At 40.2% G+C, this 16108-nt stretch overlaps 3 protein-coding genes across 8 annotated transcripts in view; all 3 read right to left on the bottom strand.

Annotated features, from left to right (window-relative positions):
- Nucleotides 1–406: 406 nt before the first annotated feature.
- Nucleotides 407–3984, bottom strand: LOC139908315 (sodium-dependent organic anion transporter-like). Its single transcript, XM_071894959.2, has 7 exons — nt 3617–3984; nt 2738–2856; nt 2151–2239; nt 1752–1927; nt 1056–1213; nt 529–672; nt 407–420 (listed from the first exon to the last, which is right to left on the bottom strand). The coding sequence occupies exons 1-7, from the start codon at nt 3982–3984 to the stop codon at nt 407–409; spliced, it is 1068 nt and encodes a 355-aa protein (XP_071751060.2).
- Nucleotides 3985–5676: 1692 nt separating this feature from the next.
- On the bottom strand, nt 5677–12599 carry sdad1 (SDA1 domain containing 1). The gene is made up of 22 exons (XM_071894994.2): nt 12431–12599; nt 12172–12276; nt 11878–11976; nt 11657–11767; nt 10674–10745; nt 10420–10520; nt 10268–10325; nt 10107–10181; nt 9839–9940; nt 9665–9734; nt 9442–9545; nt 8940–8997; nt 8798–8856; nt 8620–8696; nt 8275–8372; nt 8082–8158; nt 7310–7442; nt 7057–7148; nt 6746–6936; nt 6409–6493; nt 6078–6239; nt 5677–5945 (listed from the first exon to the last, which is right to left on the bottom strand). The coding sequence occupies exons 1-22, from the start codon at nt 12518–12520 to the stop codon at nt 5898–5900; spliced, it is 2067 nt and encodes a 688-aa protein (XP_071751095.1). The 5' UTR covers nt 12521–12599; the 3' UTR covers nt 5677–5897.
- A 2297-nt stretch (nt 12600–14896) lies between these two features.
- Nucleotides 14897–16108, bottom strand: part of ptpn13 (protein tyrosine phosphatase non-receptor type 13) — a 61825-nt gene continuing 60613 nt past the window's right edge. For all 6 annotated transcript variants that reach the window (XM_071894906.2, XM_071894909.2, XM_071894908.2 and 3 more), the window contains 3 exons: nt 15813–16028; nt 15631–15693; nt 14897–15528 (listed from right to left, as the gene is read on the bottom strand). In XM_071894906.2, coding sequence (XP_071751007.2) covers nt 15451–15528; nt 15631–15693; nt 15813–16028 — 357 coding nt within the window. In that variant the 3' untranslated portion in view covers nt 14897–15450. The remainder of the gene's footprint in view (nt 15529–15630; nt 15694–15812; nt 16029–16108) is intronic.

Here is a 16108-nt window from a genome sequence, read left to right as displayed (position 1 = left end):
TCATCCAAAATTATATTTATTTATTTTTTTGTTACAAAATTTAAAGTTAATACAATGCATTTTAACAGTTGCACATAGTGATTCAAGACTTGTGGGTAATATGGGTAGAAAAATAAATTAGGCTACTTCTACTCTAACCGTTGGCCAAAAAAGGAAACTAAACAGCCTTCTATGTAAATATGATGACATGTGCTGTCATATAACACAGTTAAGTAAATTATACCGCAGTAATAGGCTACTAAGGCCAGGATGAAATTTCAAAGGAATATAGGACATTCATTGTGATAAAAGGAAATGGCTGAAGGCAGTTTCACATTTGTTAAGCTCGACCCTAGATGACTAAAATGCTGCCATGAGGTCTCACTCAAATCTACTTACAATGTCATTAACTAGTCCTAGACTTAGCTTAGTCTATGACAACTGACCGTTAAACAAATTCCACAGAAACATCACACTTGGTCCCCATACAACCAACTTTTACTATGTGCTTAGGCTTGATTTAGGTATGTTTTGAGCTATTGCTTCGACCTTGAGTGGGAACGGGTCGGTGGTCGTTTTCAAAACCCATGTTGATTTCACCATTTCCACTGTTGACACTGGGTGTGCTCTGTAGCTCGGGTCCAGAGGCATCAGCTATTCTCCGTAGGTGGGTCTTTTTATAAATCTGATATGCTGGGACAAATTAAAAATGAGAGGGAGAGAGAGATGTTTACATCAAAAGAAAATCACTAAGTGTTAGTATATGCAAATAACATTTTATGGTTTGTTTTAGCCTAATTAGGTGCCAGAAGGGTTGTGGTTTGGCACACAGAACAGTGCATTGAATGCCAGAAAGTTTACACATTTTAAGCCCATCCATCTGTTACTCCAGCCACATCAGACAAACACTGCAAATAATTTCATTCAACACGGGTTTGGAGATAAAGAACTCCTCAATCTGGTTAATGAATGAAAACACAACCTTCTACTAGATGGTAACTATTACCCTGAACCTCAGAACATCATCCTTGATGGAGTTACCAAGGGCAAGTCTTCTTATTTTCTTGTAATTTCACCTGTGACCAGCAGGAGGCCGGTTAGCAGCTGGAAGGAGGCGTATATGAGGGGAAAGATGATCATGATAGCCATCTGCTCTGGAGGGAAGGAGAGCTGCAGGATGGTGGAGCAGATCTGGACATTCTGGGCTCCCGTCTCCATGGCGATGGTCCGGCATCTATAATCATCAGAGTGATTGAGTGAAGGGAGCTGCAGAGAGTTTATTAAAGATCCGGGACAAATATTAATGAAGGTTTTTTCTCTGTGGGGTCTAAGCTTGTACATGCCAGCATGGCTTTATCTCTGACTTAAGTAGTCACAGAAATTATGAGACTTTTAATTTATTGCTATGTGTTGCAGAAAGGGCCTCCTGCTGTTGTAGATAATCTATTTTCAGGGTAAGTTTTTTTTTCGTTTCCCTGAATGAAGAGTCTGGGAAAATCTTAATATTCTTCCATCTCTCATGAATTAAGAATAAGAATAAGAGTAATCACTGGAAAGATGTAAACTTGCAACCTTCAGTTCCCATGCTAATGATGTTTTAACTGGTGATATAGCCTGTTAATCAAAAACAAACTGGATAAATGAGCCAGTTAAATCTCAAAGGTCACTCCCTGAATCATCTCTCCTTTCCTTCAATCCCTTTCAAAAAACTACCAGAGGTCTGTACCGCCTTAATGCAGATGCTCTCCCGGAATATTATGAGAGAATATCACCTCTGCCATGGCTGCCTCAGGATGACGGCCATGATGAAGCCAGCGCTGTAGCCGAGGAGAGGGAAGACGGAGCCTATAATGACGATTGAGGTATCTACATGCCAGGAGCCTTGATACAGCAGAATACTGGCCAGACCCACCACCACCGCCAGGAGGACTCCAACCACAGAGCCAGCCTGGGAGAAACCAAACAGCACAGCTTGCCATATGGTAAATCTACAGTACTGACAAATGTGAAACTATGATGCTGCCACTTTACATATCTGTAGTGTCTGGGCTATTATTTGAGAGGGTTTGATTTGCATTGGGGAAAATGATGAAAGATTTAAGAGCGAAATCCACTTCAAATAATCTCACAGGGGGAAATAGACTTAAAGCTATGTGAAAAAAAAACAATACCCTCAGGATAATTTTTGCAGTTTTAGGCCACTTGTACTTGACAGCAACACCAGAGGCCACAGGTACAACCAAGGTGATAAGAGTAATGCCTACAACACATAATACAGGTGTTACATCATCATAACAATTGTAAACAAATACAATGTACTCAATGAATGTTGAATCTATGACATTAGGTGTTATAAACATACCTCTCGTTTTCCCATAGATTTGGCTCTTGGTGTGTGAGCCAATGTCCATTTGCCAAAAGGCCTCTTGATAGTTTAGTGATGCTACTTGTTCTGTTCTGCTGTATTATTATGTGTGTCTTCAGCAAAAAGAGTGTACTGACAGGAAATCAAGGTTTCCTACATGTTCTACATTCCTATACATTTATTAATCAGCAAATGAGCTGCTCATTTACTAAAGTACTGCTGAAAGGTTAAAAGTGTATTCCACACCACTGAGCATTCAGTCTACACCTGAATCAGACCAGTGGACACAAAATAGTGCTGATACTTAATGAAAAAAATCATGGCAGAATACAATCATTCACACATCTTTTAAGAGACCACGGAAACCAGCAAATGAAAGCATAATTTTCTTACCAATGTTAAAATATGGTATCTTGATGTATGCTGTATCCACCCAGAAGTGAGTGTACATGTAGAGAGAGAGCGGCATCATGCCCAGACCAAGCACCGTGGAACAGCCTGTCATGATGATACTACATCAAGAGAGGGAGGAGAAGCAGACAGCATTAATACAGATGGGCCTGACCTCCCTGTAATTTTGGAGATTTGGATTGGAGACATTTAGTAAGTACACATTCCATACAGCCGTTATCTACCTTCCTCCTATCTGGATTTATCTCGTTTGAGGTAAATGTTTATAGATATGTGTATAGCGTATATATGCTTCTGGTTTCTACCTTGCTGCTCACACCCCAGTAATACTATTAGATCTATAAACAAGAGATAACTATATATGCAAGGAGACATAATTCTGGTTGATATGGCCCCCCTTGAGCCAGGCACTGACTGTTAACGCTATCCCCATCGTGATCTAAGTAAAGCCACAGCGTGCCTCATCTAAGTTAATTTTTTAAACTATTTTTAAACACTATTATAATACTATTTTAAAAATGATCCTTCTAAAAAAAAATGGAATTCATATAACAAAGGACTGGACTAAACCCCCTTCATGAAAATATTGAATAATACAAAAGCTAAACCATAATTCTCTCATCTTCAAGTGTATGGATATGTGGATAGGTCTCTCTCTCTCTGTCTCACACACACAATCTGCACAAGACTGGAAATCTTCCAATAGGATTCCTCTACTTTAATGATCCCTGTGGGGAATTTGTGTCATTGTTGCAGCGGGGAACAGGATGTAGATACAAATTGAGAGAAAAGAACAAGTAGTTACAGCACAGGAATTTGTTGAGAATAATGCAACAGATAAGGATAGAGCGTCCTCAGTACCTGAGGTCCATGTCCCCATCCAGCCAGTATGTGATGATGTTGGAGATGGACCCTCCTGGACAGCACCCCATGATGATGACTGCTACTGCCTGGACAGGCGGGACACTGAACCCAGTGGTTAGCAGATACGCTGCGAGGGGCATTAGGCCAAACTGGCAGATCAGCCCCACCAGGACGCCCCAGGGCCGCCGCAGGTAGAACCACAGCTTGGGCACCTCAACCGTGCACCCCAGGGAGAAGGCCACCATGGCCAGCATGATGGTCAGTACCACTTGCAGGGACTGGGGGATTCCATCATCAAGCCCCCCTAGCCCATCAGCTAGAGATCCGTTCCCCACTGTGGTCTCTCCACTGCTGTTGTTCACCATGGTCCGTAATGGAGGAACCCCTCAACAAGACTGGAGTGGAGAGCTGAAAGGGAACACATGATCCTCTGCCTGTCCCTTCCCTCTGTCCGCTCCTCAGCTCCACCTCTCCCCAACAGTAAACCTCCCTTACTGGACAGTAATAAATGGGAGTTCTATGGAATGCTTGTTGCCACTGGAGACCGATCCGATTAGCTCTTCAGGCTTCTGTTTTTTTCTCTTAGGGTTAAAATGCAAGCTTGGTTTGGTAAACTCCTTTGACAAACTTGGCCAAAATACAAAAACACTGGGGAGGAGTTGCATCACCTTCGATCAAACAAGTTAAAGATATTTCAAGGACGGGCAATGGAAAGTTATTTTTTCTAACATTTTTCTAATGCTGATGTGAACCTTACTAGTAGAACCTACAGCGAACCTGCTCCAGAGCAGGTTTAAATAGCATTTCTAGGCCATTGGCTATAAGAGAGGGCTTCTAACAAATAGCAGGTAGCTTATGTTAGTTGACAGTAATCAATAGTGAATGAAATTTAGGCCTACTAGTGCGCTGTTCCTCATTCTTTCATAGGATTCCTGAGTGACACAGATGACACAATGTATCAATGAGAAGAACACTGTGTGGGCAGTGATAAGAATTTACAGTTACACTATTTTCCTCCAACAATCCTCCACTGTTACTTTTCAATGTTTTCATATTGTTCATATTTATGCATTAACAGTTTGTTCTATTTCGTATAGGCTTCGCCCTCTAAGAGCTGTCGCTATTGGGTTTATCCCTCTGGTGCATGCACAGTCTGAAGATTTTCTTTCCTGCCACTTACACTACAGTGTCTACACTCAGGTCCTCAACTATAGGATATACAGCGTCAGGACCTGAGCTCTGCACAAAATAATGAGAAACTTTCTCAAAATAATGAGTTAGTATCTCAAAATAATGAGAAACTTTCTCAAAACAATGAGTTAGTATCTCAAAATGAGTTAGTATCTTTGAGATACTCATTATTTTGAGATACTAACTCATTATTTTGAGATACTAACTCATTATTTTGAGAGTTTCTCATTATTTTGAGATACTAACTCATTATTTTGAGAGTTTCTCATTATTTTGAGATACTAACTCATTATTTTGAGAAAGTTTCTCATTATTTTGAGATACTAACTCATTATTTTGAGAAAGTTTCTCATTATTTTGAGACACTAAGTCATTATTTTGAGATTGGGATTGTTTTGCTCTTGACACGTTTCTCATGTTGTTCAGCCTGATGGGGAGCTTCAAAAACACAACCAAACAACTACAACACCTACAAGAAAAATCCAATTAAAAGTTTTCATATCAAGATAATAAATCTAAGAATTATGACCAAAGGCAACATAAACTTTAATTTAGGCTTACAGTGGTCTGTAACAACCAATTCACTATGTGCATCAATACATTCAGTGGAATCTTTTAACTGAATAGTGATTAGTCAAAACTAAACCTCTAAACTTAGAATCTTTATGGCACTGCAGACAATGAAAAGCTGATTGCATAACCTCCTACCAAAAGATACTCAAATGTTGACCATAATGTATGAAAAATGACAAATATAAGAGCAAGGCATCTTCCCCAAGGGGGTCTCACCCTGCAATCTGGACTGATACGCATCAAAAGTTCCTGAGTGGGCAGCATAAGAAAAGTCTAGAAAGAACTCAAATTCACATCATTATCAAATGATTATTTATTTCAGCACAACAATGAAATAATATAACATCAATTAATTGACAAGATTTTACAAGCCACTTTAAAGATGTACAATGTCATTTGACACTGTCAAAGATTAAGCTTGCAATAGCCATCAAAAACCCAGATAGCTAGAGTAAGGCAAAAGTGATGACATCATTATCTCCAGATAATTACATAATATTATAGACATGATCTCCTACTTATGCTGCTTCTTCTGCTTCAGGAGTGCGTCTCGCAGAGCAATCTGGATGAGAAAGACAATTAACACAAAATATTTTAAGCAATGAAATATCTGTTTCCCTCTGTAAATTCTACAAGATACATCCAGCCACACTGAAATCATTCTGATACATATACTTTGACAGATGTGGTTTACCTGTTTCTCTCTGAAGGAGCGTTTGCCCTTGGTCCTGACATTTTGACTGTGCCTCATCATCATGAAGTTCTTCTTCCTCTTCTTCTCTTTGTTGCTGGTGCTGGCGTATGGGTTCAGCTTAGCCCTCTTCTTGACAAAGTCCTTCCGGTCTGTCCGTCCAGCCTGGAAGATGAAAGACATCATTACTTAATGTCTGCAACGCACAAATTGCCCGTGACTGACTCTTGAGAGACACCATTGTTTCAACTGTATTGGGCAATCTGGCTTTTTCCAGGGGTATTACCATAAGAGAATTGTTCAAATCACCCAACAATAAGGGTAAGGTTTTTACCATTGCTGTTGCCAGTCGCGTTTCCTTGTCTGCTTTTGGTTTCTTGTGCAGTTTCTCGATATTCCTCAAAGTCAGTATCTCCCCTCTGAAAAGTTTGGCATCATAAATCAAATGTAGACACATTAATCATCTATCTATATCAGAAAATTAATCACTATCACAGCGATGGCAATCTTATAACATCCAGTGCAATCTGAGACCTGAGCGAAATGCTTACGTTTTAAAAAATATTCTTGAATGTTTACAAAATATAAAGGGTTTCACAAAACAAAATGAACAAATGAATCTTCGACAATGACGCAATGCTTCAGTCTCTAGGTCCAAACGGCCCGCTAACCTGCTGTCGCCCTCGTCGTCGCTGTCCACGTTCTTCCTCTTCTGGCCCTTGCCTGGCGCGGCGTTGACCTCCTTGGCCATCTGGGCCAGACGAATCTTCTTAAAGTCATCCTGAGTGAGGAGCCTGCTGGCACTGACCGCCGCTGCCTTGGCCTTCCTCTCCTCAACTGGCATGCTCTGGAGCTTCTCCGCCTAAGACAAACAGAAAATCCTTACATTAAAGTCTTGTGCTACATGTTATATGCCCACATAACTATTCAGATCATTTACCATCTTCTTTAATCACCAGAACATCAGAACACTTATTCTCACCATTTCTCCTGCTTCTTCATCAGAGGAATGGTGAACGTTCACCCATTCGCCATCTTCATCATCATCACTAATACTGGCACTCTCCCAGCCATCTGTTGAATGATAGAAAAAAACCCATAGATATTAGCCTAACATTATACATCAATTACCTTCATACACACACAGAGTGCAGCTTGAAACCAGATTCTGTTTTTGCAGCTCAAAAGGTAAACCACTGTAGTCCAGTCCTGTCTGTTCAGTAACAGCTGCTCACCTTCGTCCTCCTCTCCCTCTCCCTTCTCCTCCTCCTCCACCTCCAGGACTTCGGCCCCGGGGATATAGTCTTTAGCCTCAAGTTCTCCATAGTCTTTCATCTTGGCCTCTGTTGACGCCTCTGTGGGTCTCCCCTGGACAACAAGAGGAAAAATGGTCAGTTTAGGCGAGGGATGGCTAACAATATAAGGTTCATGTAGAGATGCAGTGCCTGGCTGATGAATGTTTTTTGGATCTATTACCAATACTATTAATTGGGGGGAAAAATTTAACAGCATCCAGTATCTATGCTGACAATGTTTATGTTTGTGGTGTTATTACAATGTAATTCATCATTATAACCCAACTTCTCAACCATATATGCACTCGTATACATTTATTCTGGGATTATGTTGAGAATTGTTCTTCTTAAAAGGTCTAGTGTGCAGTAAACATGACAATTTAAAGCACAGATCCTGTACAGACCCACGGCGCATGTGTTCAATTCAATTCTATGCACTGAAGCGCTGTGGCATGGTTATCGGTTAAATGACCTAGTTCCACTAACGTTAAATACCACAAGGTAATAACATTAGCTACCGGTAAAGTTTGTAGGGCAACAGAAGACAAGTTAACAAGTTACTGTTTACAAATCCCGTTACTAACACAGGCGAGTATGGAGCAAATTGTGAAATGTAAATTTTCACCGCTGTTAAATCTGACCAAAACTGATCATTTTGGTTTTGAAAAGGTTCTTCTCTGTAGGGTGCACAGAGAGTTTAAGGTTAACTCACCCTGTCTCTCTTGCTCAGCATCTGTGGGTTAAGATTCCTGAACAGCTGGATCAGTCCTCTGGCAGACATCATCACATCTGAAACAAATACAGACACACACATACATTAATTTGTGCATTGAGCATTGTGACAAAGGTGGGGTGGTATTCATGAAAAGACCACAGAATAGCAGCCACTGTCCCAACCAACTTACTCTTGTCTTTGTGGGTCTTGTACTGGGCCAGGTCCTGCAGCAGGTCTTCATTAATGGAGAGCGGACAGCGGGCCGCCACCTCCTTGATGGCATTGATACTACAGTACCAACAGAGGTCAAATTTAACATTACATATATAATATAGTTTAACATTGGGCATGCTAGTTACAAGTGAAGGGTATGCGTTTAATATTTATGGTTCCTAAATAGCCAATTCTCGCTCTTCTCTCTTCACGTTTTACTGCATTTTAATTTTTGGATTATTACACCAGGAAAGTAACAAAAACATAAATTTGTTGTTTTCAAACCAAATCAGCCAGCGACGGCTACATGGTTACTACCTACCCCACAGTCATCACCTCCCCAGAGTTTCTGTCCGTGACAAAGTTGTTGGCGATGGTCATGATGACAGGTTCGATGATCTGCGAGTGAGAATGGATGAACAGTGTTATATTGGAATCCTGTTGTCAAGGCCACCTTAGTTAATTTGCTGAATAATAATAATCTGCAGATCTCAACGTACCTCAGGGGGAACCAGCTGGTGGGAAGACTGGGCAGCACACAGGAGGATCTTTGTCACTTCTGGAAAGACAACGCATTGTTTGAATTTTCTCATCAACACAGAACAACAGACTCACACTTCCTGAATTATAAATTATTGTTACCTCTTTGATGAGGCTGAAGAAACCTCTGGACGAAGGGATAGAAATTGAAGAGGAAGAGCTGTAGAAGGAAAACAACATTGACGAATATCACCATGACAATATGCTTCATGCATTCATGTTGCTACCAACTATAAGCAGAATTCTAGGAAAGGATTTCATAGCTCAAGCATATTGAGAACTGATCAGATGTGGTTATTGACCACTATTACTGTTGACAAATAAAATTTTGTTAGAATTCAGCTGCTATCCTAATGATGACAGCAGTAATGACCCAGTTGGTAAAATCCATTCCATTCAGTTTTTAGGCAGCACCTACTTTTTAAAAGAGAAGCTTTGGCTATGCAGGCTGAATGAAATTATGTTTTATTAGAAGTTACCAACTGTACTGTTCTTTATCTGTTAAGCTTTTCTCAATAAGCTGTTTTTGAGAGTTCGCCAATCAGCTGTTTGACCAGTTTATAAAAATTAAAAGCTGTATCCTGATTAGAGCGTCGTAACTCACCTCATGAATTCCCACCAGTCTGGATATGAGCTCCATCATCATAATCTTCACCTCAAAGCGCTCTTTAGAATCTTCCAACTGCTTCAAGAGTTTCTCTGAGAAATCTTGATACAAAGAAACATTCTGAGGTTAACTATAACGGGTCTATGTTGGTCCCAATGGCGTTGGACAATCTTGTGTGCTGCAGTTGGTCTGGTGCTGTGGTGAGGATCGGTGAGCCTACCTTGAGGATCATGAATTAGGTGAATTGCAGAGAAGTTGAACACTTCTGCTTTCTTCTTCTTCTTGTGTTTCTGCACAGAGTGTATAAATAAAATTAGCTCATCTCATCTGAGAATACGGGTAACAACAGGATATGAATCATGGCTCTGTGGTATAGGCTGTATAACAGTGGTACCTTGAGGACTTTCATGGCCTTCTCCAGCTTCTTCTTGTTCTTGGAGGTCTTCTTGCCAGTAGAGTATCTCACCATCAGGTCTCTAGCTGATGGTCCCTCCTCCTGGAGATGAAACAAGACTGATTCATTAACAAAACATGCATGGCATAAATCTAAACTACATTCGGTTACTCATGTGTTACACATACATTATGCATTATACCTCCGACTGAAGAATTCAGTCTCTGATCAATGTATTGTTCCTCTAACCATTTTATGTGGTACTTGCCTCTGACTCTGAACCACTCTCGTTCTTCTCATCCTCATCTTTGCCCAGGAAGAATTTGAGACCTGCTACAAGGATCTGCATAGGGAAAGAGGCAGGTGAGAGTTTGTCCACTTGTTCAGTAGAATAAGGGAAGGACCGACTTCAAACATAAAAAAACGTACCTTTGTCACCTTGGAGAAGCACGCTGTTGTAATGACGTTAACCGTTTTGGCATCATTCCTGCAACACAAACAAAAGACAATCAAGTCAAGGCAATGACATGTAAATATGTGTTCTTGTAAAATAAGACATCTACACTGTTCATTTTACTCACCATACGTTCCTTTTGTACAGCTCCACCATCACATCTAGGGAGATCTTTGCTGCTATGGGATTACTGTCTCTCAGCATGGTGTACATGAAATTCTGTAACGTCTGAAACACACACCAGTACAAAACAGACGGTGGGTGGAGATCATGTGAAGCTCCAGTATTCACACACCATCATACAGGGTCAAACGTGAAGTACATAAGGCATGTAATATACACACTCCACTTGAAAACGAAGGTGTGTGTCTGAGTACTTACTGTGTTGACCTTGTTGTTTTTGTGTTTAGCATTGATGTTTTTGATATCTGCTACAATGTGTGTGTACAGCGTCTGTGGAGAGAGAGAGGAATTGTTTGAGTCAGAAAGGGGAAAGGGGGACAATGAAATAAGGGGGACAGAGAAAGAATAAAATAAATGACAAATTGAACAAATAATAGAATGAAGAGCTTATGAGCATATGAAGAGCTTATTAACTTATTATTAGACAGATAAAACAAGGCCAGAAAAGCAAGCTCATTGGTGAGAGTGAAAGACCGACCACAACAGAAGCCAATCGGTAATGATCAAAATACAAATGTGTGAAGATTTAAATAGAACATTATAGGTGTAATAAGTAAGATTTTTACTGCACCATAGCACAAAATGACCATAATACATCTGCAGGGGATTGACTGGGTCGTTGATCAATACCAATGACTCAACGATTACTGATTACTTTGCCAGATGCTGAGATTTCTGGCTTTCAAAACTCACTTCGGTGACTGTATTCTGTTACGGAAACAAAAACTGCCAACTACCAACTGGAATTTCAAGACATTTACCTTGTCTCTAGACATTCCTGTTGGATCTCTGCTCTAATGAGCTAGCTGACTCGCCTCCATTGTGAAAATGTGTCTTTATTGTTTGTGTCAACTACAGGCTACCATCACTCACAGGGCAAGAGCAGTGCAGGCTCTGCTAAAGACCTGTCAATGTTGTTGCAATTTCTACTGGTTGCTGACAAAGATTGACAGAACTCACAGATTACTTAACGTCCCCTGAAAATCTATGTCTAATAATACTTATTATTTCTACAATGGAAAATGTGATGAGGTAACTATGTTCCAGCACTACTTTTTGTCCAAGATAATCGTACCATGAAAATGTGAGACCAGCCTATGATTGTAATGGCGAAAATGTAATACTAGCCCATGATTATATGTGGAAAAAAATAGAAAACGTATCTATTGTAGATACATCACCTTTCTAAGGAGTTTGTCGTGACATCGCAGCAGCTCAAAGAAGAGCTCCAGGAGGCCAGAAGGGTTGATCAGGTCTTTGTTCCTCAGAAGAATCAGTGATTTGCAGAAGGTCTGGCAGAGAAATGGAAACATACATAAACATCGCAAAAGTAGAGAGACAAGTAATTTACATCCTCATGTAGCTAGAAGTTACTGTATTGTTGAGTCCTGCATATTCTCACCATTCGTAAGTCTGGCTCTAGGACTGTGTGATGAGTCAGTAGTAACTCAGTCAGCTCTTGAGGAAAGGTGGATAGGTGCTGCACATAGCAGTGTCCAACCTGGGGGACAAGAAGAGCTTCAACTACAGTCTCTACAGCCACATTATTGATATTACCAGAGGGAGAGAGAGGGAGAGAGAGAGGGAGAGAGAGAGAGAGAGAGAGAGAGAGAGAGAGAGAGAGAGAGAGAGAGAGAGAGAGAGAGGTTTTATTAACATTACACAGGCTCACAAGACACATGCACAACAAACATACCTGAGCAAGGAACATGACAAGATCTGCCAGCTCCTTGTTAGGCTTGTCCGGCTGCAATTTGAAGATCTGTACATTGGACTGGTAGTGTCGGTACTGTTGCTGAAACTGTGGAAGATGTCAGACACAAAGACGGCCAACGTTGTCGCATTAATGCAGTATATTGACAGAACTTGTATGCTCAAAAACTGCTTCAGTCACAAACACCAACAGGTCTAGTGGCTAATAACGTTAGCACTGTAGTTAGCTAGTATACACTTACCTCTTCCACGTAGGACTGTGGGTCTCTTTTTATAAGATTCTGCAATTGTGGTAAATTGTTTGGCAATTTGTTGTTATGTCGCCCAGACATGATTTACAAATATGTGTATAATGTAAAATCGCTATGAATAATACTTTTCACAAGGAAAGCGTGGCAAGTATGTAGGCTTCCATGTAAACTGGGGAAGTTTAAACGTCACGTCCGGCAAAGCTCACTAGCACGTAGCTACAGAGCCATGGGCTACCACTGGTTAGCATCGATGCTAGCACTTTTCAATGGAAACACGAAGAAGCATCCAGTCTGACAGCCGTAACGCTAGCATGTAGCTCAATCCCAGCTCCATGTCAGGAATGCGCAGGTAGAACTCCATATCTACACGGTGGTCAGTCAATATTAAACAGTGTGTTTCTTGTTAAAACATTTTTTTATAATAATAACAGCAAATCGAAAACACCTAGCTGTATATGTCCCCCAGTCAAATGTGTCCGCCGCCAGTCACTTCCAGTCCGCACTAGAGCTAGTATTCATCAGGTAAGACTATTAACGTTACGTTATCCATCACATAGCTGATGGGATACAGGTCTGCCTGCTTTTTACTTAACATTATCTAGCTGTAGTAGTTGTTACTGTTCCTGCTTCTGTGTCGTCGACATAAAGTGGAACAGTTTGTCTGAGGAAGTGTTGCCGCGGGAACAAAGTTGGGCAGGAGGACCTTGGATGACTACAGCTTCCTGTTTACAAAGGTTGTGTCACGTTTTGCCCACATGTAGCCCCATCCAAGGAGGTTCTATATTAACAGTGGACAACAAAGTACCTGGTGCTGGTCCAAATTTAAGTACACAGTGTTTCACTGATATGCCTCATATGGCCTGAATCTCACTGTCAGAGGACAGCGCACCTGGATCATTTCTCAGAGTACTAATTAATCGTCTATGTATTATTGATCAAATTGTTCTGTATGTGTTTGTTGGATTAAAGTTGTACATGTTTAATCTGATCATGTAATGAGGTCTTTGTATAAAAGTGTATTTTTTCTCTGTGTTTGAGACACATTTAAGTGTCATTTAACACGTGACAGGAGAGAAAAGTGAGTTTATTATTCGAAGACTACCTGGCCTCAGTGGAAAGTCTTATTCCATCTGGTGAAATCTACCATGACAAACTGTAGGCCTATATATTGGTGGCCGTCACCAGTGGGTGTTTGCTTACAGTGATATAATAATGAATACAATCATGAATTTTGGCACCACAGTGTGGTGATACAGGTGTAGCACAACTCATCTCTCTGCTGCAGTGTGTGGAACTCTCCTGTTTCTGTTACATTCTAATCTAAATTCATGTTAACACTTCATTGACTGTATACTCATTTAAAGTGCAGGTATAAAACTATCTGTAGCACAGCATTTACCAATACACATCTGATGTACCTGTCCGTTATGTAGAATCCTGGTTTGGATGTTAAAGGGAAAGGAGTGTGTCATCACTGCCCACTGAGCACGTCAGAAACTGAACTGTACCAACAATCAGAAGCTAATACTGACACTCCTAGCTTGAAACAGCCTGCTCAGAAATTCAGAAATAGAGCTGGATCAGCAAACAATAGACCTCACTATGTGGACTGATGTCCTTAAGAAAAGCTACTGGCTGCTCTGTACAGCTCCTTATGAAGCTGCATTTATGGCCTGATGTAAGCCTTCACCACAACTCCTTGTAAACTGGTAGTGGATACACAGCACACAAATTTCAAAGGATATACCTGGCTTTCCTTGCCACATGTTGGTTCCACCATATATGATAAGACAGGCAAGATTGTTTATTGACTGATTATAGGTGACTCTACAATGCATATTGAGACCAACAAGTAATAGGGATTTCCATCTCAGTGCACCTAATCAACAGTTTGATTCATTATATACTTTGTCAAATACAATCATCAGCATATTAGCCAAATCATTTTAGAGACTGCAATTGCCTGGGATTACATGATTGTGTAAGGAAATATTATGTGTTCATTTGCAGAAGCAGATTATAGCAGACGTTTTGGAGGAGAAATGCTCAAATGATTTTGGCCCCAGCAAGTATCATTCAATACTGGTATCAAATCTGAGTTACAGATAGTGGTATCAGTTCTGAAAATTTCTAAATTATGTCCAACCTTACACAGCTATATACGTATGCTATACCTCCTTCATAATCTTCCTTCATCATCACTCGTTCATTCTTGTAAGACTTTTTGATAGTCAATAGACTTGGAAAAAACTGTTTTGGACTGCGGTTCGAAAACAACCTGGTATAACTTACCCCTACAGCATAGGCTACTACAGCATGAAAGCAGTGAATGCTATTTTCAAGTGTATGTGTGTATGTTTCAAGTGCAAGTGTAAAAAATGATGTGCATTGAAATAACACAGACACATGGGAATGTTTGATTCTTATTTAAAAATGGAAACATTCCTCTATATAACATTTAAAACTTATCCAGTTTAATTTTCAGGAGATGAATATGTACACTTTTAATTTCATCAATTACCTCAGGCAGTCAGCAATTATTACTGTATATAATAGATTTACAAAGCAAATACTGTCATAGTATTCTGTCAAGGCAAGTTCCAGCATCAAAATAGGATTCAAAATACACAAGTACAATTTTGTTCCACATAAAATATGAATTCATTTATCACTTTCATAATTATTTTAGAATATCCAAGAATCTGGAAAAAAAACAAAACAAAAAAAAAACATGTTCTCTTGTAGGTGACGATAAGACATACAATCAACAGTTCTCATGAATGCATTGAGAGGGAGTAGCAGCCAAGGAAGAGAGAACTCTAAAAGAAAACATAAAAATATAGACCTCTTTAAAGGATTTACTCTCGTGAAATTGAATGTTTTAAGGCATTTTAAGAACTTTGCACTGTAATTTGGCAATATCTGCCTGTGTCAACTGTCCTCCATATTGTTTGTTTTGCTCTCATGAAACAGGCACCCAGCCTCTACATGAGCGGGATATGTGGCTTCTACTATCCTGAGATTTTTTCCTCCGCTTGAAGACATCTGAGGACATATAGGATCACTTGATAGCAGAAAATATATTGCTCCTGGGGAAAAAAAAAAAAAGGGAAAAATGTGTCAGCCCACTGTCAAAACAGTTCATTATGACTTATGTTACTTAATATGAAAAAGCAAATGTTGAAAATCACCTCTGTTTGGACCATCCCCTGTCTCTGAAGCCTCATGTTCCTCACGACATCTGAAATATCAAACTACAGACAAACGGTTTAATAGTACAGTATCGTTTTGAACAGAAATCAGAATGATTCAGCTGACTTTTTCAGGTTTCCTAAAATAAACCAACAAACAAGATAAAGTTTGTCCTACTTACATCAGCGTCTTTACTGATGAGACCCAGAACCACGTCTATACAAATGAGGGTTCCTGAGCGCCCAATGCCTGCACTGCAGTGTGTGATTATGGGCCCCGACCGGTGAATATGCCTCATGTAGGAAATGAAGGTGAGCAGCTGCTCGGGTTGAGAGGGCGTTCCGTGGTCAGGCCATCCCGTGTAGTTCAGATGAGTGACACGCTGGATTTCATTGGTCTGAAGGGAGGGAAATCTGTAATGTTAACGTGCCCGATAAAAATGTATACCAGAGTTAAAATCCCTGTTATCATATGAAA

Source organism: Centroberyx gerrardi, chromosome 2, assembly GCF_048128805.1.
Source record: "Centroberyx gerrardi isolate f3 chromosome 2, fCenGer3.hap1.cur.20231027, whole genome shotgun sequence".
In the NCBI taxonomy this organism is placed as follows: domain Eukaryota; kingdom Metazoa; phylum Chordata; class Actinopteri; order Beryciformes; family Berycidae; genus Centroberyx; species Centroberyx gerrardi.
Note: the sequence above shows the minus strand (reverse complement) of the source record. Positions and strands in the feature narration are given on the sequence as shown.